This window comes from Chenopodium album, chromosome 20, assembly GCF_948465745.1.
Source record: "Chenopodium album chromosome 20, dcCheAlbu1.1, whole genome shotgun sequence".
Lineage (NCBI taxonomy): Eukaryota > Viridiplantae > Streptophyta > Magnoliopsida > Caryophyllales > Amaranthaceae > Chenopodium > Chenopodium album.
Genome location: NC_137853.1, coordinates 15931236 through 15934025, shown reverse-complemented (window position 1 = coordinate 15934025; position 2790 = coordinate 15931236). Strand labels below are relative to the sequence as shown.

General features: G+C 37.6%; 1 protein-coding gene across 1 annotated transcript; it reads left to right on the top strand.

The window, feature by feature from the left end:
- The first annotated feature begins 1642 nt into the window (after positions 1-1642).
- LOC145596864 (uncharacterized) lies at positions 1643-2548 on the top strand. Its single transcript, XM_081653055.1, has one exon. The coding sequence runs from the start codon at positions 1643-1645 to the stop codon at positions 2546-2548; it is 906 nt and encodes a 301-aa protein (XP_081509181.1).
- Positions 2549-2790: the final 242 nt, after the last annotated feature.

Here is a 2790-nt window from a genome sequence, read left to right as displayed (position 1 = left end):
AAAAATCACATCATTTGCGTCACTCATTAAACAAACAAGTGATGCAAATAACTCGCTTTTGTATTGTCTAGTAAGCCATTTGCGTTACTCCTATATAAACAAGTGACGCAAATTAAAAAATAGAAGTTCCTCAGAACAGCTATTTGCGTCACTTGTTTATATAGGAGTGACGCAAATAACTCTTATTTGCGTCGCGCCTAGGAGCGACGCAAATGATTTAAAAGTCATTTGCGTCGCGAGCAGTTGCGTCGCTCATAGCAGCGACGCAAATACACTATAAAGGAGTTTGAATTATTATTATTATTAAAGGTTGAATTATTGGATTTTAAAAGAGGATTTATTGAATCATTGATTTATTATTATTTATGCTTTATAAGCATGTTGATAATCCCACTATGCGGATTTGGTTTATTGATAAGGCCTTGGACTTTGCATGCATGACCGAGTCTTTCCTCAAGAATAGCCTTGTAACATAAGGAGACTAGCTTAGGGAGTGTGCACACTTGGGAGAAGAATTGGTTTTAATATGAGCAATTGGTTTTAATTGGAATTGGTTTTATTGATTATTGATATTGGAATATTGAGAATTGATTTTGAATCATGAGTTTGGAATTATTGGATTAATTATTGGAAATTGGTTTTTAAAGCATGTTTGCGAATAAATTGAGTTTAATTATCTTGCACTTATCGTACTTATCATATTTTGCTAACTCGTATTTATTTTGTTCGCCCTGTTTACCATAATGGTAAGCAGTGTTGCTTATTTTCAGGTTGAAGTCAATAATTAATGCATTAGAGTCCCGGGATTGGTTTCACTAAATTAGGAATTTTGGTCTTTGTATCTATTTTTGAGTACTCATAACATTAGTTACTATTTATGGTTATCATTAATAAAGAAGAGTATTGAACTTTCCGCTGCAAAGTATTGTTTTTTTAGTAAGTTGAGTAACCTTGCGTAATCAAGCGGCGGTAATACGCCTAAGTCTATCTCTACGGTATAATTATACGTATTATACTAGTATTTCCGTAGAGGGAGATTTGGGGGTGTTAAATAGTGCCACTCACCCGGTCTTCAGACACCTTGCAATATAACGGATATTCTATTACAAGAATATCACCCTCAACGATTATGTTAGTAATCGGAAACAGAAGGTTTAGAGAGAGAAAGTACATAATAGGTAGAGCAAATAACAATGAAGTGCCTTAAATGCTAATGTCTTAATCCACTCCTCCCATCATATCATCAATGATTAGGGTATTTATAGAGGTGGGAATGCGTGTTTTTCTAGGGTTATACATCTAGAAAGGTTGGCATTGATTGATTGCGCAATGACATTAGGACATGTGTCCTTATGTGCGTCGTCATGGAGTGTATCTCGGCCTCTCGGGATTTGAGCTTTTTATGTTATGACAATCTATTTTTCCTCGGGGTTAAGGAATTTTGGCCCTATACAAAGTCTGTTTTAGTGCAGAATATTTCAACGGCACACTTAGGTGGTGAGGGTAGTATTCCTCCTTATTTGCAGTGTCTTAACGCATTTAAAAAACGTTGAGGGTCGTCTAGTCAACACCATTTGGGTAGTGTTTTAAGTTCAATTTCTGAGGGCTCGGTGGCTCCCCGATTTGGGCCACCACGGTTGTTATGAATGTGGCAGCTTGGAACTGTAGGGGTCTTGGAGCAGCGCACTCCCCTAAGGTTCCGTATATTGTCTCGTTAGTCCGCTCTTATGGTGTTGATATTATGTTTTTAGTTGAAACCATTACTATTGTTACTGTTGCTGTACAAAAGTTGTCTTCTTTAGCTTTTAGCGGATTTTGTGGTATGGATGCTAATGGGCTTAGTGGGGGTTTAGTTGTATTTTGGTTTTCTCCCCTTAAGGTAGTTCCTATTTCAGTGTCACCTAATGTAATCTTTTGTGAAATCCATGTTCCTGGTCAAGTAGTAAAGAATGTAGTTTTTGTGTACGGATCGCCTCACATTTCTGATCGTAGTTCTGTTTTAGATGAGGTTTCTGCTATTCTTAGGACAGTTGACGATATTGTTTTACTAGGAGACTTTAATCAAGTTGAATACTTGACAGACAAAGTTGGTGGGTCTTTTAATATTCTTGGTCGTCAGGACTTTTTGGATTGGAAATTAAATGAGAAGTTAATGGATGTACCTTTTTCGGGACCTCCTTACACTTGGACTAATGGCCAATTAGATAACCTGATTTTCGAGCGTCTTGACAAGGCCTATGCTTCTAGGAAATGGTTGGAGTCTTTTCCTGAGACTGAGCTTATCCATCAACCTATTTTATTCTCTGATCATGGGGCGATTATTTTACATGATAGTCCAGTTATCTCAACTAGGAAGCGTCCTTATAGGATTGAGAATTGGTGTTTGTTATTTCGGGGAATTTCCTTGCTGATTGGTACCAATTGGCAAGCTAATGCCCAAGGGTCTAAGATGTTCTCGGTTTGTCGTCAATTGGATTTTATTCGTCGTTTGTTGTTGGCCTGGTGTGTTGCTCATAAGAAATCGCGGGTATTGATTGGAGGAAGATAGAGACTTCCATTTGCTCTTTATCTAGTCCTTTGACTACTGAGTCAGATCGTATGAGTTTTATTTCAGCAAGAAAGGAGGTTTTAGATCAAGCCCAAGTTGAGTTTCTTTATTGGTAACAACGAGCCAAGGTAAAATGGGATGCATTGGGTGAGGCTCCGACTCGATTTTTGTTTGCTTCGGTACATGCTCGTAAACAACGCAATAAGATAATCAGCTTGAGAGATGTTTTGGGTAATTGGTTA

Bases quoted from the DNA above. Each gene is read 5' to 3' on its own strand.
- LOC145596864 (XM_081653055.1), top strand. From the start codon at position 1,643: ATGAATGTGGCAGCTTGGAACTGTAGGGGTCTTGGAGCAGCGCACTCC.